This window comes from Macaca thibetana, chromosome 19 (genome assembly GCF_024542745.1).
Source record: "Macaca thibetana thibetana isolate TM-01 chromosome 19, ASM2454274v1, whole genome shotgun sequence".
NCBI lineage: Eukaryota > Metazoa > Chordata > Mammalia > Primates > Cercopithecidae > Macaca > Macaca thibetana.
In genome coordinates this window covers 10,488,438-10,515,673 of record NC_065596.1, presented here as the reverse complement: position 1 = coordinate 10,515,673, position 27,236 = coordinate 10,488,438, and the positions used below count along the sequence as shown (strand labels likewise).

The 27,236-nt window shown below is 55.1% G+C and overlaps 1 protein-coding gene across 1 annotated transcript in view; it reads right to left on the bottom strand.

Annotated features, from left to right (window-relative positions):
- The window catches only part of RFX1 (regulatory factor X1), a 47,002-nt gene extending 20,073 nt beyond the window's left edge, over positions 1–26,929 (bottom strand). The window contains exons 1-6 of the mRNA XM_050769916.1: positions 26,617–26,929; positions 13,631–14,001; positions 3,712–3,821; positions 3,413–3,496; positions 2,361–2,468; positions 800–916 (exon numbers count right to left, since the gene is read on the bottom strand). Coding sequence (XP_050625873.1) covers positions 800–916; positions 2,361–2,468; positions 3,413–3,496; positions 3,712–3,821; positions 13,631–13,949 — 738 coding nt within the window. The 5' untranslated portion in view covers positions 13,950–14,001; positions 26,617–26,929. The remainder of the gene's footprint in view (positions 1–799; positions 917–2,360; positions 2,469–3,412; positions 3,497–3,711; positions 3,822–13,630; positions 14,002–26,616) is intronic.
- Positions 26,930–27,236: the final 307 nt, after the last annotated feature.

Genomic DNA, 27,236 nt, shown 5'->3' with positions numbered 1-27,236 from the left:
GCCCCCTCTCCCTACAGGCCCCTGAAGCTGTGCCAAGAACCCGCCGGCAAGGCCTTGGGCTATCTTTCGTCCCCACCCCGCCCCCCATGTCAACTGTCTGCCCTCTTCTGTGCTGTGGTGGGGATGCGGGGATTATCCTAGGGGTGCAGAGCCAGGGACAGAGGCTGGTGGAAGAGGGTGCTGAGTGGAGAAGCTGGGGCCTGGACCCAGGTCTGGAGGTTTGGGGGGCTCTAGCGCCTGGCAGGGGAGTATCTGTGAATTCTCTGGGACAGGGTTTCTGTTTACACTTGGGAAAGGGTCCATGGATTTCATCTGTTTTCAAGGGGCTGGGAACCCCTCAACTTCGTTGGTAACAACCAGGTGGCACACAGTCCCAGTGTCTTAACCTGCGCCGGCTCAGGGCTCTGCCTCCTTGCAGAGGCTGGGTGTGGATTTGGGCACTGGGTCCCCTCCCTGAAACCCTGCCCAGAAGGAGCCAGGATGTGGCCTCAGGGCTTCCTTCAGGCAAATGGGCCCAAAGAGGCTCAGGTGGTTTCTCCAAGTGGTTCCCCTGGCCCACTATGCCCCAGTCTCCTTCCAGGAGGTCCAATTTCCTCCTCCCCACGGCTCTCCCATCCTCCAGCCCCAGGATGCTGAGTCTGGAAACAGGGAGAGATGCTTATCAAAGGCCAGGGTGGCAGGCCGGGGCTGGACCCACAGGGGCTGGGCTCTAATAGGCCAGAGGCACAGTCATGGGGGGCTGCAGAGGCTGCCTGGCCAGTACCCCTGGCCCGAGCTGCTGCCCGCCTTGGCCTGGCACCTCTTGGGTGACGGGGACACTCTGCTGGACGCCGTGGACCTGCAGCTGCTGTGGCACCGTGCCCGTGGGGGCCCCAGCCGTCTTGCTGGAAGAGCTGTTGGCCTGCACCGGCGACTGCTGTAAGGGAAGGAGACACAGGAGTGCCGCTGGGGTGCGTTTGCATCGTCTCTGGGGTGGATTCGCACTCCCTCTGGGACACCCGGGCCCTCACACACACCCTTCTCAGGAGAGCTGTCTGGGGAGGGTGGCAGCCTGTGGGGACCTATCCCAACCACCCAGGCTGCTAACTGACTGCGTCCCATGCATCCAAATGCCTACTCCCTGCAAGGGCCCCAGTCAACTCCTGGCAACGATGGGGGTTTAACCCTCCCCAGCAAGGTTGGCTGATGGTGGGTGGTGCCCCCGGCACCCCTGACGCTCTCCAGGGGCTGATCCTCAAAGGTTATAGCAATGAGAGCAGCCTCTGGTGTGATATTGGGCCAACTCCCACCAGACACTGCACTGAGTGCTCTGAATGTACTCATTGGAATCTCACGGCACTCCCACTTCCCAATGGAGGGGCAGAGGGGAAAGGACAAGCCCCAGGTCACACGGCTGTAGGCGGTGAGGCGCAGGGCTGAGCCCAGGCAGGCTGGCCATGGAGCACTGTGTTTGCTCTGAGCTCCGCTGTGCCTCAGGCTGTAATGCCCACCGCAAGCTGAGGGGTAGTTGATACCATTAGTTGTTTGACACAGAGAAAACTGGGGGCTCAGAAGGCTCAAAGGGGCTGGGCGTGGTGGCTCACGCCTGTAATCCCAGCACTTTGGGAGGCCGAGGTGGGCAGATCACCTGAGGTCAGGAGTTCAAGACCAGCCTGGCCAACATGGTGAAACCCCGTCTCTACTAAAAATACAAAAATTAGCCGGGCGTGGTGGCACACGCCTGTAATCCCAGCTACTGAGGAGGCTGAGGCAGGAGAATCGCTTGAACCTAGGAGCTGGAGGTTGCAGTGAGCTGAGATTGCGCCACTGCACTCCAGACTGGGGGACAGAGCGAGATTCTGTCTCAAAAACCAAACAAAGCTCAGAGGCCTGCCCAGAGTCCCACAGGAGAAAGCGGCCGGGCCAGCCATCTGCCCCCGAGCTCCTGATGCAGACAGCATCCACAGCCTGGCTTCAACACCCTCATTGGTGGTGGGGTCCCCAGAATCTACCCTGTGGTCCGAGGCTTCCTGGAAGAGACTGTCCCACCCTCCGGAGGGAAGAGGAACCCGCTTTGTTTCTCGAATGCAGTTCCCTGAGCTGGAGCTGCCAGGGCCATCTCAACCCAGGAAATCACCTCCTTCTCCCAGAGCAGAGCTCCACGGCCGCTTAGCTCAGAGCTGGCAGATCCAGGAATTGGGCAGCTAAGCCACCCTACCTGGGGTCAAGAAGGGCGTCGCACTGGGAGTGAAGAGGGAAGCAGGACTTTGGAGGAGCAAGTAGGCTTGGCGGGGGGCAGGGAGCCCCAAATATACTATAGGGATACATTGCTGACCTGGGGAGACATCGGGGGGAGGGCGGCTGACAGGACCACCACTTACCTCTGGGGGTGAGTGCACCTGCTGGGTACCGTGGACCGTCAGGGAGACCTGGCCACCTTTGCTGCCTGGGGCTGCGCTCTGCACCACCAGACGCTGCGTGGGAAGAGCCTGGAGCCAGGGAGGGAGAGGGAGGGCAGATCACTGATGACAGCACCGAGCATCTGCGCAGTGCCAGGCGACATTCTAAGTGCTTCACGCCTGTTAGCTCACAGAATCGCCCTGACAGCCCTGATGAAGTTCAGCTACTGCCCCCGCTTCGCAGAGGGTGACACCAAGGCTCAGGACGGCAAAGGTGCTTATCTGAGGTCCTAGAGCCAGGAAGTGGCAGAGCCGGAGTTGTTGTCAGGCCATGTGGAATGTGCTGTCATCCTTAAAACCCAACAGTACTAGGCTGGGTGCGGTGGCTCACATCTGTAATCCCAGCACTTTGGGAGGCCGAGGCAGGCGGATCACCTGAGGTCAGGAGTTCGAGACCAGCCTGACCAACATGGTGAAATCTCGTTTCTACTAATAATACAGAAATTAGTGGGGCATGGAGATGCATGCCTGTAATCCCAGCTACTCAGGAGGCTGAGGCATGAGAATTGCTTGAACCTGGGAGGCAGAGGTTGCAGCGAGCCGAGACCGAGCCATTGCAAAACCCAACAGCACTTTGTCCAGTTCTGTGCTGATCATTCAGAAACGGGTGAGCCTGGCACCTCATGTGCAGCCTTCTGGGGCAGAGACCACCCTGTGCTGGCTATGGACTCCTGACTCGAAACCTGGCCTTGGGTTCTCTGCTTCAGGACACCAGGCTGGACCCCTAAACCACCTTCCCAACTATACATCCTATTCTCTCTCCTGAGATGGCTCCTGCAGCTCCTCTGTCCCCGATGGCCCCTGCCTGATGTCTCACCCTGGGGAGGTGACTGCCCAGAGCCAGGAGGTAGGGCAGCCCCTGGATGGGGCGTCTTCCTCCGATCCTGGTGAGGACAGATCCTGGTTTGCCACAGGGGTTGGTCCTCCACCCTGAGGGAGCCTTCCAGGGTGGGGGCCAGGTACACCAGCCTTACCTGCTGGGGCACTTGGATGTTGGTCAGCTGGAGGGGCGACACGTGGCCCGGCTTGGCCTGCACGCTCGTCTGGACCAGCAGCCGCTGTGGAGACAAGGCAGGAGGAGCTGAGCTGCCGCTTCCCCCAGGGAGGCCTGGTGCGGCTGGGTGGCAGGCGGCTGCTGTGCACATCTTGATAAGAACAGGTGAGCAGATGGCTCCAGCAGGAAGCAGGGAGGGGAGGCGAGGCCCCCAAGGCCGCAACCTGCACTGCCCCCCTCACAGGCCCTCCCCCGCCCCCTGGGAGGGCCACATCCTACCTGCTGGGTGCCCTGCACCTGCTGAACCACCTGAGTAGGAACACCGGTCTGGCTGGCAGTGGAGCCGGGGCTGGCCTCCGACACCGTCTCGCTGGCCCGCATGGCACCTTCTGTGGGGAGGGGCCACCAGGTCAGCTCTGCCTGCTGTCCCCGCCCCCAGCCTAAGCCTGAGCCCACCTGGAGGGGAAGATGCAGCCTGAAGCCAACCCCCAGCAAGGTCAGGCCCCTCCAAGCCCTGCTTACCCCCAGCCAGCCCTGACTGCACCCATCAGGGGCCCACGTGGCAGAGTGGGCTGGGGCCTGCAGGACCGAGGATCCTTAATACCTGGAAGCAGCCCTCATCAGCTTTCCTCATCCTGAAGCCAGACCAGATAGGGTGACTGAAGAGCTATGATGCTCAAGACCCGGAAGGCTGGGCCCTTCCCAGCAGACGGGACTTGTGGATAGGCAGGGAACTGACTGTCCACTCCAGGGTCCTGGCAGTGCTGGAAGGACCGAGGCGCTGGGGCCACATTCTCTGGGGTGACCCCTGACTTCCCAGGAGTGGAAGCTGCTTGGAGGAGCGGTCCCTGGAAGGTCTTGCTAGCCTGTGGCCAAGTCCTCCCTCCCCGACCCTCTGTCCTCAGTGGGGTGGGGACCACAAGGGGCTTGGAGTCAGGGAGGCAGGTACTCACGCTGACAGGCAGCTGAGAAGAGGCAATCATAGAACATGGTGCTCGTCCCCCACCGCCCCACCCGCCCCCTGTCCGTCTGTCCGTCCAGGGGGCCTGCCTGCTCCTCTTTGCTCCTTGCCCGCCTCTATAGAACAGCAGGGTGTGCAGGTGGCTTTATACCCACAACCTTGGGGCGCTAATCCCCCCGGTGGATGCGGAGAGCCTGCCTGCCCTCTTGGGAAAACACGCCCCTCCCCAGCAGAGCAGGGCCTTCGCGGGGCTGGGGCAGCGCTGCGGGCTGAGGAGGGAGGTTGGTACCCGGAGACGCTATCGGGCAGGCACAGGTCAAATTTCATGCACATCTTGCTAAGTGATTAGCAGGGGTGCTGGGGGTAGAGGCAAGTGTCCCCAAGAGGTGCTGGCTAGAAGACCCTCACCCCAGCTGGGACGCCATCCATCCCATCCCCTCCATGTGACCTGGTTTACCCCCAGCAGCTCCAGAGGCCGAGGTGGGGCTGGGGGTGGACATGTACCTGCCCTTCCTCCACTGCCAAGGAGCCAAGGTCCCAGGCGCATTTTTCTTGTGGATTTAGAGGGGTTTATCCAACCCCCGGCAGCACTGAAGGGCCACGGGCAAGGAGTTATCACTGCACACGCTAGTGTTGCTTCTGGCACGCTAGGTGTTATGTTAGACTCTGGACAGCCAGAGACAGTAAGAGCTTTTTTGTATTTTGAGACAGGGTGTCGCTCTGTCACCCAGGCTGGAGTGCAGTAGCATGATCTTAGCTCACTGCAACCTCTGTCCCCTGGGGTTCAAGCAATTATCCTGCCTCAGCCTCCCAAATAGCTGGGACTACAGGTATGCACCACCATGTCCGGCTAATTTTTGTATTTTTAGTAGAGATGGGGGTCTCGCTATATTGCCCAGGCTGGTCTCGAACTCTTGGACTCAAGCATGTCCACCTGCTTCTGTCTCCCGAAGTGCTGAAATTATAGGCGTGAGCCACTGTGCCCGGCTGACGTTAAGAGCTTTTCATTTTTTTTTTTTTTTTTTTGAGACAGGGTCTCACAGTCACCCAGGCTGGAATGCAGTGGCGCAATCTTGGCTCACTGAAATCTCCACCTCCTGGTTCAAGTGATTCTCCTGCCTCAGCCCACTGAGTAGCTAGGACTACAGGCACCCTCCACCATGCCCAGCTAATTTTTGTGGTTTTAGTAGAGATGGGGTTTTGCCATGTTGGCCAGGCTGCTCTTGAACTCCTGGCTTCAAGTGATCCGCCCGCCTCGGTCTTTCAAAGTGCTGGGATTACAGGCGTGAGCAACTGCGCCCAGCTGACAGTAAGAGCTTTTATAACCCATTTTCAGACAAGGCAACAGAGACCAGAAGCAAGGACGTGATCTGTCCAAGGTCAAATGCACCATCCACCGTGCAGGCCACGACACAGGTTCCCCTCTGGGCCCACACAAACCTCATACCACACATGGAACCTGGAGTCACTGGTTCTGCCTGGGCTGAGCCCCAAGGGCAGGGATGTGTGGACTTGGGTATATGGGCACAGGAAAGAAAGTAAGCTGGGGGTCTACGGGGACCCAGGTATCCAGACTTGGTCTCGGGTGTCCAGGCAGGGCACAGGAAGGAGAGGGGCCTGGACAGGACAGCAAGGTTGTCCAGGGCAGATGCAAAGGCCAAGTCAAGGACAGAGGGCATGAGTGTGTGTTAGGGGCGGGGGTTGCAAGATGTGGGAGGAGGTGGCAGGGGAGGCCTCTGCGTGGCCACATGTGGGCTGTGGGGCATTTGGTCGATCCCAGGCCTGCCTGACCAGCTGCCTGTGCAGCCAATTCCACAGGCCCCTATGTTTTGCTGAATCTTCCCTGGTATCTTTAGGCTTCCCTGGGCCATAAGGGAGGAGGCCCTCACTGAGAGGGCCCCTCCTGAGAGAAACCCGAGACAGCCCCAAGTCACGTGACCGGCCCTGCACACCTGGGTCCGTGGGGCCCAAGGACTCAGGCCCAGCCTAAGGGATAGTGTCTCACCCAGGAAGCTCAAGGTGGGCAGGGAGTGGTGGGCTGGCCCCCACCACCTCCGGGGCTCAGGGACTGGTCCCTGAGCAGGACCCACAGCAGGAGGAGGCCTGGGGACCTGCTGGGACCAGGTGGCTATCTCCAGGAAGCAGCCTTGCCCGTCTCCTGCCTCTGGGGTGGCCCTCAAGGCTGGGACCCCGTGCCTGCCAGCCCAGGAGGGCACCAGGGGATGCGCCACGAGGCTGAACAGGTGAGCCTGAGCGACTCGTGCGGATGAGGGCTTCCTGTGCAGCTGTCCCCGTCTGCCTGCGGCCGGGGCAGGGCCCCTCCACTGCTGGGTCTGGCTCTCTCTGTGTTTCAGCGAAGGGAAGCCTGGAGGGGAAGTGGGGGGTGGCACTGAGTCTGCGAGCGAGCGTCTGCATCTCTCTGCCGGAGATCGCCACTCTGGGCATGTGCAGGAGGCCAGGGAGGCCCCCACTGTCTCAGGAAACGGCGGCCGATTTCCTGTCCCTGAATCTAACACATCAACATCTCTGAGCAGTGGAATGACCCTGACAAGTGGGCACCTGTCCTCCCCAAGCCCCGCACTTCCCCATCTAGACCTACTCAAACATTAAATGAGCTACTTGGGGGAGCCCAGGGGAGACCCGAGAGGCTGGGCTCCTGGCATCCACTGTGGGGGCCTGGCCCCCTTCCCCATGGACAAATGAGGCCACCTGACTCTCTGCCTCCTGCCCCAGGGGCTCCTGGAGGGGCCCCTGTTGCCCCTAGTGTCCTCTGTCCTGTGTCTGCTCCAACCTCAGTTTCCCCATCTGTGCTTGAGAATGCTGACAAACGCCCTCCACTTCCCTGTCTGGACACAACTCTTCTTGGACCCCCCAAACCCCAAGTGAGAGAGAAGCGGGGAAGAAGGGCTGGACTCGGCCCCTCCTTCAGGGCGGCCCTGTTCCCTGTAGGCCAGCTCAGTTTCACCTTCCGGGGAGTGGCTGCCAGAGCCCACAGCACGCTCCTCCCGCCTTGGGTTCTGGGAGAGTCTGATGGCCTCTGAGGACAGGGATTTATGGATCTAGTATTGTTCCTGACCAGGGAAACTTGATCTTCCTTCCTACCACCTCCAAAGTCACCTTTAGGCAGGGCAGGCGTGGACTGGGGCTGGGTGAGCTGTGTCTGGTGTTGGTGTCGGCTGGCGTCCAGCCCCAGGCTCCAAGTCTGGGTCCAGGCCCCTCCCTTCCTCTTCCCTGCCGACTCCCTGGGTCTCTGGTCAGCTCCGATTGCTCCTGGCTTGGGAGAAGTCCCAGGTGCCTTATGGCAGCCTTCACTGGTGTCAGTTACTCCCGCTTCCCCGGCGCTCACGTGGCCCCGGCCACCCTTAGATGAGGAGGGGCGCTAACCTGGCAGAGGCTCAGGGAGGAAGGCTGGGGAGTTACTGCAAGGGGTGGGGGAGGGGACAGCTGGCAGGGCACAAGCCAACCTCCTCTTCCTCAGAACAAATCCAGGAAGCACTGCCCAGTGACCCTTCTGGGGACAGGCTGGCAACTGCCAGAATGTAGATGGCAGGGAAATGAAATTCCCTGGGACCACTGTGAAAGGCGACTAAGCCACCACCTGACCAAGTGAGCCCCAGAGAGTTCTGGGGACAGCAGGGTTGCTGCAGCCGGCCCTCCTGGGTACAGAGTACCCTCCTGGGAGCACTACCAAGATGGCGGAGACAGAGGTCACCTCTCCATGCCCCACAGCTACTTAGAGTCCCGCCTGGCTCTGTCTGACCCAAAGACCATGCCTTGCTCTTGACTTCTTGCTCTTGTTCATGCAATGGCACGATCTCAGCTCGCTGCAACCTCCACCTCCCAGGTTCAAGCGATTCTCCTGCCTCAGCCTCCCCAGTAGCTGGTACTACAGGCACACGCCAACACGCCAGGCTAATTTTTGTATTTTTATTAGAGATGGGGTTTCACCATGTTGGCCAGGCTGGTCTTGAACTCCTGACCTCAGCTGATCTGCCTGCCTCAGCTTCCCAAAGTGCAGGGACTTGGTCTTGACTTTGAAGCACCAGGGCCTCCCTGGGGGAGTGCGGGAAGAGCTGGAGAAGCCAAGGCCAAGAGTGGAAGGACTTGGGGAGTGGTGGAGCCTGGAGCTGTGTGCCCACTCCAGACCCTGGCTCTAGGGAGCCTGGACCCTGAAGCAGGTAAGACCCACACCTAGGGCGTGGATCAGGACCCATCAGACACTCTGGGGGGGCAAGCAGAGTCATCCACTGGTGACATGCGAGGCCTCTTGCAAACAGTCAGCCATGCAGGAGCTGACAGGACATGATGGCTATGCTAGGTGCTCCTCTAGGCTGTTCTGGGTCAGGCTGGTGCTCCTCAGTCATTCCACAGAGACTGAGCACTGACAGAGCCCTGCCTGCAGGTGGGCACCCCCACCCTCCCATTATCATAACTTCAAGTGGTGATAAGTGTTAAGAAGACCAGCGGGCCGCAGTGGTTCATGCCTGTAATCCCAGCACTTTGGGAGGCCGAGGCGGGCAGATTACTTGAGGTAGGGAGTTCGAGACCAGCCTGGCCAACATGGCAAAACGCCATCTCTACCAAAAAATACAAAAATTAGCCTGGCGTGGTGGTGTCCCCTGTAATCCCAGCTACTCAGGAGGCTGAGGCAGAAGAATCGCTTGAACCTGGGAGGCAGAGGTTGCAGTGAACTGAGATCGCACCACTGCATCCAGCCTGGGTGACACAGTGAGACTTTGTCTCAAAAACAAACAAACAAGAAGACAGAGAGTGAGCAGTGGGGGCAGGGGCAGGGAGGTGTGGGAGTCAGAAAGGTGGTGTCTGAGCAGAGACCTGAGGGAGACAAGAGGCAAGCTCCCAGAGGGTCTGGGGCAGGGAGTGCTCCTGGCAGAGGGTACCGAGTGCAAAAGTCAGGAGGCAGGACTGAGCCTGGCGGGTTTGTGGAGCTGTAGGAAGGCCAGGGGGGCTGGACCAGGTATGTGAGGGGATGGGTGGAAGTGGGCGAGGCTGGGAGGCTGGCAGGCCAGAGTTGAAGGGGCTTGGCATTTGCTAGTAGGGGCACAGGGTGTGTGGAGCGGTTTTTTTTTTTTTGAGAGGGAGTTTCACTCTTGTTGCCCAGGCTGGAGTGCAATGGCACAATCTTGGCTCACTGCAACCTCCACCTCCCAGGTTCAAGCAGTTCTCCTGCCTCGACCTCCCAAGTAGCTGGGATTACGGTGCCCGCCACCATGCCCAGCTTATTTTTTTATATATGTGTATATATATATATACACACACACACACACACACACACACACACACATATATATATATATAGAGAGAGAGAGAGTGTGTGTGTGTGTGTGTGTGTAGCTTTTAAAGCCCTTTTTTTGTCAGGTATCAGGGGAAGGAGCCTGCTCTCCCAGAGTGAGAAAGCCTAGGCTGGGGTTTCTCAAAGAGGGCCCATGGAACCACCTGGCTTGGAGCCATCAGGGTCGAGCTAGGATGTGACGGGACCTAATGGGCAGTTGTGAACCAGCTCCCTCTGGCTGCTGGGAGGGGTCAGACTGTGAGGGCAGAAGCTGGACCAGGATTGGGGTCGTAGAAGTGGAAGAGGCAGGTGGGTTCTGGAAGAGTTTAGGAGGTGGAGCCAAGAGGTCTTACTCAAGGAGGAGTAGGACAGAAACAAGACTGACCGTGGGCCTGGGAGGATAAGAAAGTCTTGAAGGAGAGAAGATTTGAAGAGGGAAAAATGCAGAATTCAATTTGGCTGCACTGGCCTGCAGCGAGTTCAACACCGAGTGGATGAGTCAAGAGTGGCTAGATGTGGGGTCCTGGGGTTCAGGGTTGCAGCCCAGGCTGGAGACCTCGGTGTGGGCATTGAGAGCTGGGACACAGGATGAGGCCATTATGAAAGGAGAACTACAGGAGCTAAGAGAGGTTCCCAGGCCTGAGTCTGGGGCTCTCCCTCCTTTGCCGACAAGGTCAGGGAGATGAGGAGAAGCAGCAGAGGGGACCACGGAGGGGCTGCAGGGGGGTGGGCGGAGACCAGGGCAGAGGGCTCCTGGAGGCCTCACAGGAGGGGATCTTTGGGGAAAAGGGGGCCAGCGGCAGGGGGTCCAGGAGCTGGAGGTTCCTGGATAAAATGGGGGCTTGGCTGGGCGTGGTGGCTCACACTTGTAATTCCAGCACTTTGGGAGGCTGAAGTGGGAGGATTGTTTGAGGCCAGGAGTTCAAGACCAGCCTGGGCAACATAGTGAGACTGTTGCTACAAAAAAATTAAAAGATTAGGCTGGGCGTGGTGGCTCATGTCTGTAATCCCAGCACTTTGGGAGGCCGAGGCGGGCGGATCACGAGGTCAGGAGATCGAGACCATCCTGGCTAACACAGTGAAACCCCGTCTCTGCTAAAAATACAAAAAATTAGCTGGGCCTGGTGGCGGGCGCCTGTAGTCCCAGCTACTTGGGAGGCTGAGGCAGGAGAATGGCGTGAACCCGGGAGGCAGAGCTTGCAGTGAGCTGAGATCGCGCCACTGTACTCCAGCCTGGGTGACAGAGCGAGACTTTGTTTCACAAAAAAAAAAAAAATTGCCTATAGTCCCAGCTACTTGGGAGGCTAAGGTGAGAGTATCACTGAGCCCAGGAGTTGGAGGTTACAGTGAGCCATGATTGCACCACTGCACTCCAGCCTGGGCGACAGAGCAAGACCCTGTCTCAAAAAATAAATACATAAAAAATAAGCAAAATGGGTGCTCTTCCACCTTGATGGGTGGATCGGAAGATCTGCAAGAGGGGGATTAAGTCATGCGGAAGGGACTAGAAGGAGCAATGGCAGAAGCGTGTCCTGGATATGGGCGATGCTGCTTCATCCAAGGAGAAGGCAGAGGTGGTGGGTGCAGATGCACCCCAGGAGTTGGGCGGGAGAAGGGGTCCCTGTGGTTGCCTGATGGTACTCTGTCCCCAGTAATGTTGCCTGCAGGGTCAGGAACCAGAAGCATAATATGAGACAGAGGTGATGGAGGTGAAGGCGGGGTAGAGGAAGAATGGGTTTCTTGGAGCATGAAGTTCACTGTTAAGGAAATGTTGCAGGATTTCTGAGCAGCGCTGAGACCCACCAGAGGCTCACCAGTCCGCAGCCCGACCTCAACCAGGGCAGGGCTGTGTCTACACAGGCAGGAGGGCACTAAGTGTGGCGCTCATGTGGACATCTCCACTCCGTCCATACAGTAAAGAATCACTGCCCTGAGTCCCTGCATGTCCCCATCCCAAACCTCTCCCAGAGGCCCTGGACCTCTCATGTGGACACTGCCAGAAGCCTCTGGGACACTGCCCAGGGTCCCAGCCCCATCTGCTCTGTTCCACGACGGGGCCAATTGCTACACTTTTCGTTATTTTTTTTTTTTTTTTAGATGGATTCTCGCTCCATCACCCAGGCTGGAGTGCAGTGGCGCAATCTCAGCTCACTGCAATCTCTGCCTCCCGGGTTTAAGTGATTTTTCCTGCCTCAGCCTCCTGAGTAGCTGGGATTACAGGCTCGTGCCACCACACCCAGCTAATTTTTATATTTTAGTAGAGACGGGGTTTCACCATGTTGGCCAGGCGGGTCTCGAACTCCTGACCTCAAGTGATCCGCCCATCTCGGCCTCCCAAAGTGCTGGGATTACAGACGTGTGCCACTGCACTTGGCGAATTGCTACATATTTTGATGACTCTTTATGACCTTATGGTCCCCAATCACATCTTCACCCACCCCTTCCATAGCCCCTCAGGATGCCCTGATGGTCTCACCCCTTCCATTCCCATTCTGAGAAGGACCAGAGCGAGCTGTGATCCAGGCTCCCACTGAGGCCTCCGTCCTCCACAGAGCACATTAAAAACACACCAGCTGGGCACAGTCGCAGGAGCCTGTAGTCCCAGCTACCCACGATGCTGAGGCAGGAGAATCACTTGAGCCCAAGAGTTTGAGGTCAGTCTGGACAGCATAGCAAGACCCCATCTCTAAACCAAAAAAACACACAAATCTAGCCCAATGCCCAGGCTGTGCTGCCATTCCCATCAGAGCACTGAGTCAGTCGAGACAGACACCCAGCCCTCAGGCAGACCCTAAACAAGCCAAAACATCATCACTACGTTTACTGTGGGAAATGCTCAGAGGGCAACAGGTCTGTCCAAGATGGCCTGCTCTCAACGCAGGTCCTGTGTGCCTTAGCCTATGTCATGAGAAAGAAAAGCAAAAACAAAGAAAAGGGCCGGAGCCTGGATCCTGCCCAAAATAACAGCGTGGCTCCTCCAGGAAGGGGAGGTGACATGTACAGGCCCCCCACAGCTGACCTCCCTGAAGTGCCCACTCGAGGCCATCCTGGCTATTAGACCCTCGCATGTGTCCCCTGAGAGCGAGGAGCTATGATGATTCCACCACAAATGAGGAAACCAGAGCAGGGAGATCAAAAGACTGGTGTGTAGACAGGCCAGGCCTGGACCGCACCCTCTGTCTCCCACAGGTCCATGCAAATTTTGATGCCACTGCCCAAACCCTTCTTCCAGGGACATCTTACTTGCAAAGAGAGGTCAGAGCAGCTCTAAGAGGCTGAGCATGGTGGCTCATGCCTGTATTCCCAGCATTTTGGGAGGCTGTGGCAGGAGGATCGCTTGAGCCCAGGAGTTTGAGACCAGCCTAGGCAATATGGCAAGACCTCATCTCTACAAAAAACACAAAAACAAAACAAAACAAAACAAAAAAAAACGTTAGCTGGGCACAGCTGCACACCTGTAGTCCCAGCAACTCAGGAGACTGAGGTGGGAGGATCATTTGAGGCCAGGAGTTTCAGACCTGCCTGAGCGACATGGGGAGACCCCATCACTACAAAAAATTTAAAAAATTATCCAGGCATGGTGGTGGGCACCTGTGTCTCAGCTACTTGGGAGGCTGAGGTGGGAGGATTGCTTGAGCCTGGAAGGTGGAGGCTGCAGTGAACTGTGATTGCACCACTGCACTCCAGCCTGGGCAACAGAATGAGACTCTGTCTCAAAAAACAAAATAAAACCAAAAACAGAAGCTCTAAGATCTGCTCTGCTGGGAAGGAGTTTGGGGGGACAGAGGCCTCCTTGTATGGCTTGAGCACCCCTGCCCTAGTGATGCCCCAAGTCCCATCCAGAAACCTTGGGGGGCATAGCAGCCCTGTGCCTTCACACCTGGGGGCTAGGCTACCTGAACAACTCTGAGAGGAGTTTTCGGGACACACGAGCGCGCAGCACTTACCAGAGACAGTGACCACGATGTACTGCTGGGGTGCAGGCGACGGGGTGGGTGCACCAGTCGGCTGTGAGGGTGCGGGTACAGCCGGGAGCTCTGTCACGTACTGCTTCTGGCTGCCCGGTGGCTGTGCCTGGGGTTGGGGGCTCTGCAGCTCGGTGACATATTGGGGCTGAGGGGTGGCAGCAGCGGTGGGCGGCTGTGGGGGCTGGGGTGCCGCTGGGGGTGGTGGCGGTGGCGGCTGAGGCTGGGCTTGTGGCGGGGCCTGTGGCGGCTGGGATGGTGGCGGGGCTGCCTGTAGCTCAGTATACGCCTGTGTTGCCATGCCAACGGTGGGGAAAATGATAATAAATAAGGCTTTTTTTTTTTTTTTATTCCTTGGGAAGAAAGACGGGGAGGGGGGAGAGAAAAACAAAACAAAACAAAAGAAGGAAAAACAGGAATTAATCCACAGGCAGAGAAAGCAGGGACAGCTCTGGGCTCCCTGGAGATGTGCTTGGGTTCATCACTAACTTAATTAAATCCCCAGGCTGGTGGCCAGAAATATCCAACCCGTCACTGCAGGGGGACCGGCTGTAAACCAGGGCTGGATCCCCACTCCGCACCCCCGACTCACCCCAAGCCAGGACTCCTGCCTTCCCAGTCCCTGGTACCCAGAGACCCCCACATCCATGTAGGATCACATTTCCCCACACTGCGGGGGAACTTGGGCCCGTGTGGTTGCTCTGTGCCCTCACCCAGAGAAAAATGGTACAGTTCTCACTGGTTCAGTCTCAAATGCCAGGGGCTGCCCCCTGCCTTGCCTCCATCTCCTTAGCTGAGGACCCCAAGTGGGTACTTCCTGAGGGCTTCTGCAGGCCAGGCATGGGGCTGGGCACTTTCCCTATGTTAGTTCACCTTTTAAAAATATACATTAGGCCGGGCGCAGTGGCTCACGCCTGTAATCCCAGCACTTTGGGAGGCCGAGGTGGGCGTCAGGAGATCCAGACCATCCTGGCGAACACGGTAAAACCCCATCTCTACTAAAAATACAAAAAATTAGCCGGGCATGGTGGCGGGCGCCTGTAGTCCCAGCTACTCGGGAGGCTGAGGCAGGAGAATGGCATGAACCCAGGAGGCGGAGCTTGCAGTGAGCCAAGATCACACCACTGCACTCCAGCCTGAGCAGCAGAGTGAGACTGTCTCAAAAAAATAAAATAAAATAATAAAATAAAATATATATTAGGCCAGGCACAGTGGCTCACACACGTAATTCCAGCACTTTGGGAGGCTGAGGCAAGCAGATCGCTTGAGGTCAGGAGTTTGAGACCAGCCTGGCCAACATGGTGAAACCGCATCTCTACTAAAAATACAAAATTTAGCCGGGCGTAGTGGTGCATACCTGTAGTCTCAGCTACTCCGGAGGCTGAGGCAGGAGAATCACTTGAACCTGGGAGGCGGAGGTTGCAATGAGCCAAGATTGCACCACTGCACTCCAGCCTGGGTAACACAGCAAGACTCTGTCTAAATATATATATATGTGTGTGTGTGTGTGTGTATATACATATTTTTATTTATATGTTGAAACATACATATACATATATAAATATACATATATGTGTGTATATAGTATGCGTATATTGAAATATGCATATGTGTGTATATATGTATATTATATTATATATGTAATGTAAATATCTATACATATATACATTATGTGTATATGTATATTTGTATATCTACATATTTATATGTATATTTATATACACATAGAGAGATATATACATATAATTATTTTTTTCAGAGACAGGAGTTTCATTACCATGCACAGACTGGTCTTGAACCCCTGGGCTCAAGCGATTCTCCTGCCTTAGCCTCCCAAAAAGTGCTGGGATTCTAGGTGTGAACCACCACGCCCGGCCTATTTCATTTTAAACTTTCCAACAACCATGTCCGGGTTTGGGTTCTGTCTGCTAGATAGGGAGCTGAGGCTCAGAGAGGTTAAGGTGCTTGCCCCAGGCCACACAGCCGGGAAGTGGCAGGGCTGCGTTTGAACTCTGGTGTTCTGCACTCCTGACTCATCAGTTTATTGCCGGGAAGCAGAGTCATGGGGAAAGCTGTCTCCGGGGACCCGTGCCAGTTCCCTGCGTGCCTGCCATCTGGACTTGGGATTCTGATCATCATTCCCAGTGGGAAGGTGTTTTGAGTCCAAAAAGCTGTGAGCTGCATGAGGCCACAGGGGCTTTTTGGGCCCTGTGCCCGGGGGCAGTTATGGGTCTTGACACCAGATGTAAGCTCATCAGTGGGACAGTACCCTTCTGTGGCCAGGGGCGACGGGGCTGGGAGCAGGCCCAGGCTGCACTGAGAACCTGGCAGCTGTGGCTGACCTCAGAACAGGGCTGGCCTTGGCCGAGCTCGGTGGCTCACGTCTGTAATCCCAACACTTTGGAAGGCCGGGGCGGCTGTATCACCTGAAGTCAGGCGTTCAAGACCAGCCTGGTCAACATGGTGAAACCCCGTCTCTACTAAAAATACAAAAATCAGCTGGGTATGATGGCACGTGCCTGTAATCCCAGCTACTTAGGAGGCTGAGGCAGGAGAATCGCTTGAAACTGGGAGGCAGAAGTTGCAATGAGCTGAGATCTTGTCACTGCACTCCAGCCTGGGCAACAGAGTGACACTCTGTCTCAAAAAAAAAAAAAAAAAAATTAAACGGGAGTAGTGGTGCGCGCCTGTAATCCCAGCTACTCAGGAGGCTGAGGTGGGAGAATCGCTTGAACCTGGGACGTGGAAGTTGCAGTGAGCTGAGATTGTGAGATTGCTCCACTGCACTCCAGCCTCAGTGACAGAGCAACACCCTGTCTCAGAGCAAAACAAAACAAAAGGAAAGAACAGGGCGGGCCTGGCTGCTAAAGGGCGTGTCCCTCTCCTAGGTGCTGGGCTGGGCATGGCCTCCCTCCGTCTCAGCCCTGCTGCAGCAGGGGATCGGCAGATGGTGTGGGGACCCTTGTACTTATGAGCCCTATCCCCAGCTCCGAAGCATTTGAGAGACAATGGGACAGAGGCATGAGTGGTTAAGAGGAAAGGCTCCAGCTCCATGCTTTTGTGGCTCCTGCCTGGCCCCGGAAGGCATTTGGGTCTGAGAGCCCTGCCTGCAGCTGGCTGTGACACCGGGCAGTACTGCATCCTGGCTGGCAACTGGACCAGAGCCTCTTCTGCACTAACACTCAGCACCTGTGTGTCACGATGATCCCAGGTGGCCCTCCAGCTGTAGGGTGACCCTCAAAGGAAGGAGGAGGTAAAAAACAACAACTGTTGTTGGTTGACCAGGAGCCCCCAGAACCCTCCACTGAGGTCACCTCCTCCCAGCAGCCGTGTGAGGGAGGCACCATCATGCCCATTTTACAGACAAGTTGAGCGAGGCTGAGGGGTAGGCTGCTGAAAGCCTTGAGCAACTGGTGACGGGGGAATTGAACGCAGGTCTTTCTGACCCCCAGATACATATGTCAGCCTCCATCCCCACTCAGGATGCCAGGCACAGGGCTCATTTGCTTTTTTTTTTTGAGACGGAGTATCACTGTCATCCAGGCTGGAGTACAGTGGTGCGATCTCGGCTCACTGCAACCTCTGCCCCCACAGGTTCAAGCGATTCTCCTGCCTCAGCCTCCCGAGTAGCTGGGACTACAGGCACCTGCCACCACACCCGGCTAATTTTTGTGTTTTTAGTGGAGACAGGGTTTCACCATGTTGGCTGGGCAGGTCTCGAACTCCTGACCTCAAGTAATCCACCTGCCTTGGCCTCCCAAAGTGCTGGGATTACAGGCATGAGCCACTACACCCAATCTTCATTTGTTTCTTAAAGTCAGTACATGGCATCTTGCCAGTTCTTCCAACAGGGAGACCCAAGCGTCACCTGCAGAGGTTACACCCCCTTCCAAAGGCCGCAGTTAAGGGCAGCAGAACTGGCGAGGGGGAAGTCAGCCCGAGCAGCCCACAGGAGGCCGGGCAGTGCAGTGGTTCCCATCCTTCACGCCTCTCTGTGCCTCCCTCCCCCTGGGTTCCAGGTTCTGCCCTTGGATGCCAAACTCAAGAGGTGTCGGAGTTAGCAGTGGGGCAAGGCAGGTGAGAAGCCCTGGACAGGGATGGATGTGCCATGATTTGAACTTGGCTTCCTCCTAGCTGTGTGACTTTTGAGGGGAGTCTCTACGGCTCCACCTGTGAAATGGGAGGACGGCTGGCCCTAAAAGGCGGGGCCTCTGAGGAGTTCCACCTGATCCTGTGGGCAGCGCGTGGCCAGGCATCTGGCATGCTATAAGCACGCAGGAAATGGCTCTGGCTCCCTTCACTGCCCAGGGCCCTTTAACACAGTTCCAGGAAAGATGAAAGTACCTCCTGGCCCTGCCTCCCTTCCAGCGTCCAGAGCTTTGGGCTGCTGAGGATGAAGGAAACAGGATCTTACACTCGCCTCTTGGGTGTGCCCTCCGGGCTTGTGGCAGGCTGGGAAGGGACCCCAGGACCCTCCTGGCTGGCGGGAACTGAGCTGACAGGGCCCTGGGGCCACGCTTCCTGCCAGGTGAGGTCACTCTGGTAGGAGGAGTGGAGGCAGGCAGGATGTGAAGCCGTTTGGGGCCTTCCCACCTAGCAGGTGGCCAGCCTTAGTGCTCCGAGGCCCAGGGACTCGGGCAGCAGGGAACCTTGCCCACCGTGAGAGAGAAAAGGCTACTGCCTGCCTTGAACAGGGCGAAGACCATCTTCCTCCAGTCCCTGCCCTCCCCAAACTCCTTCTGCCAGAGTTAGACGGGAGGAGGTTCCTCACACCACCGGGTCCAAATCTGGCCCAGCTCGGGTACTCAAGTCACTGTAGCCAATGACTCTTCATCTGCCTGGTGTCAGACCCTCACCCACATGAACCCTGGCGCTGTGTCTTAACTCATGAACATATTACCAACCTTCTTCTGGGCCTCAGTTTGCCTGTCACCTGGGGATAACGAGAACACCCAATTCATCAAATTCCTACAAAGATCCAATGAGATCAGGCCGGGTGCGGTGGCTCACACCTATAATCCCAGCACTTTGGGAGGCCGAGGCAGGTGGATCACCTGAGGTCAGGAGTTTGAGACCAGCCTGGCCAACATGGCGAAAACCCATCTCTACTAAAAATACAAAAATTGGCCAGGTATGGTGGCTTGTGCCTGTAGTCCCAGCTATTCAGGAGGCTGAGGCAGGAGAATCACTTGAACCCGGGAGGCAGAGGGTGCAGTGAGCAGAGATCACACCACTGCAATCCAGCCTGGGTGACTGGGTGACAGAGCAAGACTCTGTTTCAAGAAAAAAAAAAACAAAGATCCAGTGAGATCAGCTCAGCACCCAATAAACACTGATAAGTGGCAGGTGTTATTATTCATTCAACAAATATCCAAGCCAGGTTGGGATAGAGGAGGAAGGAGAGAGGATCTTCAAGCTCTTGGGAGGGGACACCAAGAGGAAATCCAACCTAAGCTTTCATTGGCAATATCATGCAGATTCCTGGGCTCTGCTGCCCAGTGAGTCTGAAATGGCCCCAGAGTCTGTTTCAGCTAGTCCCTTAGATGATTCTGAGGCAGCCAGTCCTGACAGCACTCTGAGAAATGCTGGCCTTGGCTTTCTCAGCCCTAAGAGAGCTGGCCCCTTGTGGCCCCTCCCACAAAGAAAGGGCTTTAAAAGCTCCTCACTTACTGGCTCTTTCTCCTCCTAGGGACAAAGCCCATGAGCCTCATCCCTGCCACTCAGGGGCAAGAAGAGGAGGTGATTAATTTCTAAAAGGCGGCCGGGCGCGGTGGCTCACGCCTGTAATCCCAGCACTTTGGGAGGCCGAGGCGGGCGGATCACAAGGTCAGGAGATCGAGACCACGGTGAAACCCCGTCTCTACTAAAAATACAAAAAATTAGCCGGGCGCAGTGGCGGGCGCCTGTAGTCCCAGCTACTCAGGAGGCTGAGGCAGGAGAATGGCGTAAACCCAGGAGGCGGAGCTTGCAGTGAGCCGAGATCACGCCACTGCACTCCAGCCTGGGCGACAGAGCGAGACTCCGTCTCAAAAAAAAAAAAAAAAAAAAAAAAAAAAATTTCTAAAAGGCTAAGCTCAAAAGGAGGAGGTGGGAGATCAAGGAACAACCAAACCAACTTCTCTATTGGAGGCCTTCTCAGCACTGTGATTGTCAATCTTTTTCCTACAATTATTTGACCAAAGAGCCCTTTTCTACCTTTTAAGGAGCCTATATTAAGCAATTATGCAGGTTTGTTCCCTAGAGAGAAATAAATCACATACATAGCATGAGGTATTGTCCATATATTTGAGCATGAGAACCCTTTCTTTATGGAGCCTGGTACATAAAACGAGGGCATTACTGAACAAACTGTTCTTTGGCAATGAATCTGCCAAGAAAAGCACTAGTGGCTGCACCTATCTTCAAAGCCAGCAGCTGTTTATGGAGACTGTTTAAATCTATTACTTTAAATGAGGGCTTGGCAAAGTTCTGTAAAGGGCCAAGCAGTAAACATTTTCAGTTTTGTGGCTAGTCTTTGCAGCAGTTGTTCAACTCTGCCACTGTAATGTGAAAGTGGCCATGCACAATAGGTAAACAAATGAGCAGGCTGTGTGCGAATAAAACTTTATTTCTAGACACTGAGATTTTAACTTCATGTAATTTTCACATATCATGAAATATAATTCCAGTTTTGATATTTCCAATAATTTTAAAATATAAAAATCATTCTTCACTCACCAGCCAAACAAAAATAGGCAGCAGGCCATAGTTTGTTGACCCCTGTGTTGGTTTTTTTTTTTTTTTTTTTGAGGCAAAGTTTCGCTCTTGTTGCCCAGGCTGGAGTGCAATGGCACAGTCTCTGCTTACTGCAACCTCTGCCTCCCAGGTTCAAGCGATTCTCCTGCCTCAGCCTCCTGAGGAACTGGGATTACAGATGCCCGCCACCATACCTGGCTAGCTTTTGTATTTTTAGTACAGATGGGGTTTCACCATGTTGGCCAGGCTGGTCTTGAACTCCTGACCTCAGGTGATCCTCCCACCTTGGCCTCCCACAGTGCTGGGATTACAGGCATGAGCCACAGCGCCTGGTCTGACCCCTGTTTTGAATGCCAGATTCTCTAATTAAATGGTTTACATATTCAGCAAGGCCCTCCCAAAGACATAGAAAGAAAACTCACTCTCTTCATCTGTAGAATGGCTTCAATAATGAACTTGCAGAAGAATGGTAAAATTAAATGGGATGATGTGTGTTTCTCTCATCCTTTATATTCAATTCATTTAGAAGATTTGTCAATTACTCCTCCAAAATATATCCTAGAGGCCGGGTGTGGTGGCTCATGCCTGTGATCCCAGTACTTTGGAAGGCCGAGGTGGGTGGATCATTTGAGGTCAGGAGTTTGAAGCCAGTCTAGCCAACATGGGGAAACCCCGTCTCTACTAAAAATACAAAAATTAGCTGGGCATGGTGGTGTGTGGCTGTAATCCCAGCTACTCAGGAGGCTTAGGCAGGAGGATTGCTTGCATCTGGTGGGGCAGAGGTTGCAGTGAGATGAGATTGTGCCACTGCATGCAAACAAATACACACACACACAACACACACACACACACACACACATCTCCTAATGACTGGGCACAGTGCTCACATCTATAATCCCACCACTTTGGGAGGCCAAGATTGGAGGATCACTTGAGCCCAGGAGTTCAAGACCAGCCTAAGCAACGAAGTGATGCCTTATCTCTATAAAAAACTGCAAAAATCACTTAGGCATAGTACCCCTCACCTGAAGTCCCCGCTGCTTGGGAGGCTAGGGTGGGAGAATCATTTGAGCCTAGGAGTTCCAGGCTTCAGTGAGCTATGATCACACCACCGCACTCCAGTCTGGGCAACAGAACAAGACCCCGTCACTTTAAAATATATCCTGGACAGGCATGGCGGCTCACGCCTGTCATCTCAGCACTTTGAGAGCCCAGGGCAGGAAGATTGCTTGAGCCCAGAAGTTTGAGACCAGTCTTAGCAGCATAGCTGAGACTCCATCTCGACAAAAAAATTTTAAAAAGCAGGAGGCCGAGGTAGAAGAATTGCTTGAACCCAGGAGGCAGAGGTTACAGTGAGCCTCTCTGCAAAAAAAAAAAAAAAAAAAAAAAAAGAATGCTGCAGATCCATTCCTGCCTCACGGCCTCGGCCCCACCTCTTTCTCCCACCTGGCATGCTGTCCCCACCGCCACCTTCACGGCTGGCTTCTCCTCCTTATTCAGGTCTCAGTTCATACACATTTCCTTGGGTCTAAAGCACATAGTACTATTTTATTTGCTTACTGACACTGTGTTTCCCTGTTGAGTTTATTTTCTTTCTTTTTCGTTTTTTAGAGACAGGGTCTTGCTCTGTTGCCCAGGTTGGAGTGCAGTGGCACAATCACAGCTCACTGTAACCTTGAATTCCCGGTCACAAGTGATCCTCTGGCCTCAGCCTCCAGAGTATATGGGACCACAGGCCTGTGCCATGACACCTGGCTAAGTTTTTAATCTTTTTAAGAAACGGGGTCTCGCTATGTTGCCCAGGCTGGTCTCAAACTCCTGAGCTTAAGTGATCCTCGTGTCTCAGCCTCCCAAAGTGCTGGGATTACAGGCATGAGCCACTGCGTCTGGCTGGATTTATTTAGTTCCTCCTAGTTCCTCTTCCCTCCATGACTGGAAAGGTAAGTTCCCCAACGGCAGAGACCTGGTGGGCCTTGCCCCTCACTCTGTCTCAGCTCCTAGAAAACTGACAGACAAGGCTGGGAGCAGTGGCTCACACCTGTAATCCCAACATTTTGGGAGGCCGAGGCAGGCAGATCACCTGAAGTCAGAATTCAAGTCTAACCTGGCCAACCTGGTGAAACCCTGTCTCTACTAAAAATACAGAAATTAGGCTGCTGCGGTGGCTCACACCTGTAGTTCCAGCACTTTGGGAGGCCAAAGCGGGTGGATCACCTGAGGTCAGGAGTTCAAGACCAGCCTGGCCAACATGGTGAAACCCTGTCTGTACTAAAAATACAAAAATTAGCTGGGCATGGTGGCAGGCACCTGTAATCCCAGCTACTTGGGAGGCTGAGGCAGGAGAATCTCTTGAACCTGTGAGGCGGAGGTTGCAATGCAATCACGCCATTGCACTCCAGCCTGGGCAACAAGAGAGAAATTCCGTCTCAAAAAAACCATACCAAAACAAAACAAAAATTAGCTGGGCATGGTGGCGGGCATCTGTATTCCCAGCTACTTGGGGGGCTGAGGCAGGAGAATTGCTTGAACCCGGGAGGTGGAGGTTGTGGTGAGCTGAGATCATGCCACTGCACTCCATCCTGGGCGACAGAGCAGGACTCTGTCTCAAAAAAAAAAAAAAGAAAAGAAAACTAGCAGGCACATGGGGGGGTTTCGACTCTTACTGTCCAGGCAGCATAAACGATGCACTAAAACACACTGCTAGTGAGCAGCAAAGGCAGGTTCCAGTCTACCGGCTGCTGAGACCTTGTGAGAAAGTTACTTCCTCCTGCCAGTAACCGGCTTGTGCGACAGAGCCAGGCAATGCCTTCTGGTCCAGAACAGGCCTGGGGAGTACGTGGGAGTCTCTCTAGCCTAGGAAGACCACGTCCTGCGCAGCTGCTATCGAAGGCAGCATCTCTGGGAGGGGCAGCCTGACCATCCCCTTCCCCGAGATGCTCAGGTACATGACAGAGGAGAAGGGTGAGGACCTCAGCTCCAGAGACACCATTTCCAGCTCCCCACCTTTCCCACAATGTCCACATCCCCACTCACCCAGCTGCCTCCTGGAAGGCTTGGGACTGAGTCTAGGCCTGAGCCCAAGTAGCATTTTGTTTGTTTGTTTTGAGACAGAGTCTTGCTCTGTCACCCAGGCTTGAGTGCAGTGGCACGGTCTTGGCTCACTGCAACTTCCGTCTCCCCGGTTCGAGGGATTCTCCTGCCTCAGCCTCCTAAGTAGCTGGGACTGCAGTCATGTGCTACCATGCCCGGCTACTTTTTGTATTTTTAGTAGAGCTAGGGTTTCATCATGTTGGCGAGGCTGGTCTCGAACTCTTTACCTCAAGTGATCCACCCGCTTTGGCCTCCCAAAGTACTAGGGGAGTGAGCACCCAAATTGAGACACTGTACCTGGCCAGGATTTTTCTTTCTAGTGACTCTCCTAAAGCCGGAGAACGGCCATTCAGCAGCAAGGGGAGTGACTTTCCCACTACAAACTGGATTCCTGGTAGCCAGCTTCCTGGCTCCCTGTCATCGACCCACACAGTCCAGCAAGCGAGACGCGGGTCAACCTTTAAAGCCACGAGGGCTCTCACTGGATTCAAAATGATAAAAATAAAAGCCAACTGTGTATTTCCGAGGGTTGAACAGGAAGTGACAATCACCATAACAGCAGAGGCTAACGTTAACATAACTACGTTAGCAATTACTTTGTATTTAGTTAGTTTCAGCAATTCCTATGTATTTGAGATTCCACAGGTATTATTTTCCGGGATCCATAGCACAGAAACATGAGATTGAAAGGATTACCAAGGACTACTGCCCCTAGATGAAAGGAGGGAAAACCGAGGCCCAGAGAACTTAAGTAACTCGCCTAAGAGCACACAGCTAGAAAAGCTGACTGTTTCAAGTCTGCTTCAAACCAACCTAGTGTTCTCTTCCTAGTCAAATGACTCCTCAGGCCCTTCACCTGTAAATGGAACTAGTGACTGAGGCAGTCAACAAGACCACATAATTGGTAACATCACTTTCTGCTCAGTTAGCTTTTTCTTTTTCTTTTTCTTTTTGTGACAAGAGTCTCACTCTCTGTTGCCCAGACTGGAGTGCAGTGGCCCGCGATCTCGGCTCACTGCAACTTCCGCCTCCCAGGCTCAAAAAATTCTCGTGCCTCAGCCTCCTGAGTAGCTAGGATTACAGGCATGTGCCACCATGCCTGGCTAATTTTTTGTAGAGATAGGGTTTAACCATGCTGGCCAGGCTGGTCTCAAACTCCTGACCTCCAGGTGATCCACCCATCTCGGCCTCCCAAAGTGCTGGGATTACAGGCGTGAGCCACCACGCCCAGCCTGCTCAGTTAGCCTTTCTAAGAAGTACTAGCCGGGCGTGGTGGCTCACGCCTGTAATCCCAGCACTTTGGGAGGCTGAGGCGGGTGGATCACGAGGTCAAGAGATAAAGACCATCCTGACCAACATGGTGAAACCCCGTCTCTACTAAAAATACAAAAATTAGCCAGGCATGATGGCGCTCGCCTGTAGTCCCAGCTACTCAGGAGGCTGAGGCAGGAGAATCGCTTGAACCTGGGAGGCAGAGGCTGCAGTGAGCCGAGATCAAGCCACTGCGCTCCAGCCTGGCAACAGAGCGAGACTCTGTCTCCAAAAAAAAAAAAACAAAAGTGCTGATGATCCTTCTAGCAACTTGGCATTTCTAGCTTTCTTGTTTGCTTGTTTGTTTTACTGAAAATTAATCTCCACCTGTCCTAACTTTCAAAGAGTCCCTGCCTCCTCTAAAAAGGGCCTGGGCTAGAAAAAGTACCTGGAGAAGTGAGGACCCGCCAACCCCCACCAGACTAATCTCAAACTCTTGGGGAAAAGCCTGAAATGATCCTTTTCCTTGGAATTTATTGACTAATTTAAAAGGAAACCGCTGCAGTTTGCACACCGATACTAAGCTCAAAAGCAAGACGGAGAATAACCCAAGGAGACTTGGCCTGGCTGGCTACTTTAAAAAAAAAAATTTTTTTTCCCCGAGCTGGCAGGATATTGTCACCCTAAAAAGCAGTGGCAAAGATTCTCCTCTCACAAATATGGATAGCTTCCCCTTTCCTCTGACCGCTCCTGCCCACGTGGCCCTAGAGGCTGGGACCTTGTCAGTGACATGTGACTCGGTTGACACTCATTTGACACAAAAACATGTGTCTGGCCAAGAGAAGCGGCTTTAAAAAAATCTAAGAAATTTCCTCAGGCGCCATTTGCTCCCCCGTTCCCAGTAGGGGAGACCTCAGTGGGGAGGACCCAGAAACGTCCCATCACCAGGAACAAACCCCTGCAACCCCAAACCAGGAAACATCAGGTCTCAAACAGCAGCCCAGAGAAAAGCACTCAGGTTTCTGTTCCTCTAAAGCAGTCCCTCATGATCACTCCTCCCTGCCATGAACTTTGATTTCTGCAAACCAAATCCTCCACGCTAAAGCCAAATCGATTCCTAGCTCCTCCATGAAACTCCTCCCAGAGAGAAGGTGGCAGGTTTAGGAGTGGGCTGCAGTGTTGAAATCAGGACTAGCTGACAGTTATTTTATCAAACCAAATTCAGAAACAGTAGATAGAAGGAAAAAGTTCAAAGATAAGCCATAAGCGAAATTCCTGGAAGGAATGAGGAGTCCCCGTACTGCAGGAAAAGGGCGATGTCAATGATTCTCCCCATTTTATAGGATGGAAAACCGAGGCCTCAGATGGACAGGCACTTGTCCAAGCTCTGAGTCCTGGGGACAACTGCAAGGCTCTTAAGGAAGAAGACAATCGCTTAAGGATCTGGAAGGAGGCCCGGGTGGTGGTTGCCCCACCTGGTTCCGGAGGTGGAGGTTGGGGAGACCCAGCGGGCCCCGCCCATACTTTCCCTGCTGGTCCCGCCCACCCACCTTGGCCCCGCCTCGTCCCTCCCTCGCTCCCATTGGCCCAGCCTCCCCAGGCCCGCCCCTTCGCGCCTCCCGACATATAAAAGCCCCCCGCCCCGGCCAGCCGACCTCCACTAGCCGCCGGCCTGCGAGCGCCCGCCCCTCGCGGGGGCCGGGCCGCGGGGACGGGGGCGGGTGGTGTCGTTCCAGCCGGGCCCCGGCCCCCTCCCCCACGGTCCAGACAGTCGCCGCCGCCATTTTGACCGCCCGCCCCTTCCCCCCGGACTGTGATTACAGAGACATCCACCGCCCCGGCCCCGCCGCCCGCCTCGGCCCGGCCAGCCACCCCGGGGCCGCCCCGGTTACCTCCGCTTCTCCCCACTGCTCTCTCGGAAAGGCTTTTCGGAGGTCTCGGAGTCGATGTTGGGAAGGGGACTGGACGTGCTGGGGTCCCCGGGCCAGGCCGGGGGGGTGGGGGTGGGGGTCGGCCGGGCGGTTGTTGTTGTTGACTCGCGTTGCCGGGTTGCTTGGTCGCCACGACTACCGTGGCTATGGCGCCTCCGTTTCCCTCACCGGGGCAACTGTTGCTACCCACCCTACTTACGTCACGCGCTGGGGGCGGGGCCCCGGGTGATTGGCGGCGCCAGGAAAAGTGATTGGACGGCGCCAGGCCTTGCAGATAAACTATTGGTCCCAATGCATGCTTTTCAACACCCTCTGGACTTCCCAGCGATGTGATTCATCGGTATGAATGTCTATCAAAAGAAACTGAACCCTCAAAGGCAGCCGGGCCCGTCACTCCCGCAGGGAAGCAGCTGGCTAAGAATAAAGGGGTGGGACTTGTGAGGACGGGATTGGTTTGCCGCTGTAAAATCGACCTCCTGGTTCGACTAAAAGGACGTCAATCTACCAAAGGTTTGCCGCGCTCTCTAGCTGGAGGTCGTGCGCATGCTTGGCACGCAAGGCAGATTGGGAGTTGTAGTTCA